Source organism: Eurypyga helias, unplaced genomic scaffold, assembly GCF_000690775.1.
Source record: "Eurypyga helias isolate BGI_N326 unplaced genomic scaffold, ASM69077v1 scaffold6460, whole genome shotgun sequence".
NCBI lineage: Eukaryota > Metazoa > Chordata > Aves > Eurypygiformes > Eurypygidae > Eurypyga > Eurypyga helias.
The window spans coordinates 599-2283 of NW_010224947.1; the positions used below are offsets into that span (position 1 = coordinate 599).

Here is a 1685-nt window from a genome sequence, read left to right on the forward strand (position 1 = left end):
TGTATCTTGGGGGGATGTACTGGGGCAAAGCAACACAGAAACCAAGGTGAGCTCAAAAACACTTGTCGCTTTTGCTTGGATTTTGTAGAACTTTGACAAGTTAAATGTGATGACAGCACACTACACGCCTCTTCCTTCCGGTGCTAATCCCCTGAAGAGAGAGATTTCTGACTACGTTAGGTGAGTGCAGTATGGGCCAGAGTGCTTTACTTTTCTTTCACAGGCGATATCTTCATTTTTTGTTCTGGATTTCCCTTGAGCCTTTTTTCTAGACTTGGTGCTTTGCCACTAGCCAGTAAGTGTCTAAATAGGGCCTGCTGGTCACTTCCTGCAACCTTTGCTTTATTCTGGGGTTGTGACTGGTTTGTGGAGGGACATGCAAACACCTGAGGAACTCTGGGGTCTTATGGAAAGTCCTTTGGCCTGCTAGGCTTTGAGGCTGCTTGGAGTTTGTAGCGTTTGGTTTAAAGGCAGAGTAATGATGAGCAGTCTGGGGAGAATTCATTGACCGTAGAATATCACCTGCCGTGTTCAGAGCAGCTTGATGTGTACTCGCTGAGAGCAGCTGTGAGGCTTATTGAGCCATATAGAAATATGTTTCTTTGCAGCCATGACAAATATTGTTCAGTTTTTTCCTCTTACTGTGTTTGCCCTGATGCTTAGCTCCTGCCTTCTTTCACCTCACGCTATAGGTCTGGTTTTATTAACCTCGACAAACCTTCCAATCCATCTTCCCACGAGGTGGTCGCATGGATCCGACGCATCCTTCGAGTCGAGAAGACGGGACACAGTGGCACGCTGGATCCTAAGGTGACTGGGTGCCTCATTGTGTGCATTGAGAGGGCAACACGACTGGTCAAATCTCAGCAGAGCGCAGGTATGTTTATTACCAGGACCGTTAGCAGTCCCAGTGACTGGGGAGGTGTGGAGTTTTTATGGAGACAAAATGCAGATTCCCAGTCTGAAAGGGAACCCTTGGCCTTTAGCTTAAGGGTTGCTTATCCTTCTAGCTCCAAACCAGTGAGGGTGCATCCATGCTGTCACAGATTTATTATATCTCTGAAGCTTGTGCCATTTTAAGTCAGTGAAAACGCTTCTGTCAGGACTGGGTTCATATACTAACTGAACATTGAACTTAGAGCCTCAACCTCTACCAGTCCAGTGAAATAAAACTTGAAGAAATAGGTGTAGCTTAGGCTTATTTTGTTGGAAGAACAACCAACTCCATAATCAACTCCATACTTCCTAGGAAAGGCGGTCGGGAAAATTTCAGGGCTCTCTGGTTGTGCGGCTGTGAAAGTGTGGACCTTGAGGTCAACATGAAATGCAAGTGGCCACTCCTGACTGCTCTTGTCATTCTTTCAGGCAAAGAGTATGTGGGAATTGTTCGGCTGCACAATGCAATTGAAAGTGAGGCTCAGCTGGCCAGGGTAAGTCTCCGCATGCTCTTAGCCGTGCTGGCGCTTCATGTGCAAAGTGTTCAGCATCGGTAGGAGATGAGAGGGTAGGAGCAGAGCTCAGGTATGCTCTCTGTGAGGTGATGATGAAGTTTATCCATTCTCTGAGTGCAGTGCTGCCGCCCTCCTGCAGCACCCTAATTCCTGTTCTAGGGTCTGGGTGCTGTGCAGCCTCCAGAGAGCCCCCAGTCTCCCAGTGTCCTACTGGTGGGTGCTGTGGGGGGTGGC

At 48.1% G+C, this 1685-nt stretch overlaps 1 protein-coding gene across 1 annotated transcript in view; it reads left to right on the plus strand.

Moving 5' to 3' along the window:
- DKC1 (dyskeratosis congenita 1, dyskerin) overlaps positions 1-1685 on the plus strand; it is an 8667-nt gene that overhangs the window by 539 nt on the left and 6443 nt on the right. The window contains exons 2-4 of the mRNA XM_010147277.1: positions 89-180; positions 693-877; positions 1366-1430. Of these exons, the coding sequence (XP_010145579.1) occupies positions 110-180; positions 693-877; positions 1366-1430 (321 nt within the window). The 5' untranslated portion in view covers positions 89-109. The remainder of the gene's footprint in view (positions 1-88; positions 181-692; positions 878-1365; positions 1431-1685) is intronic.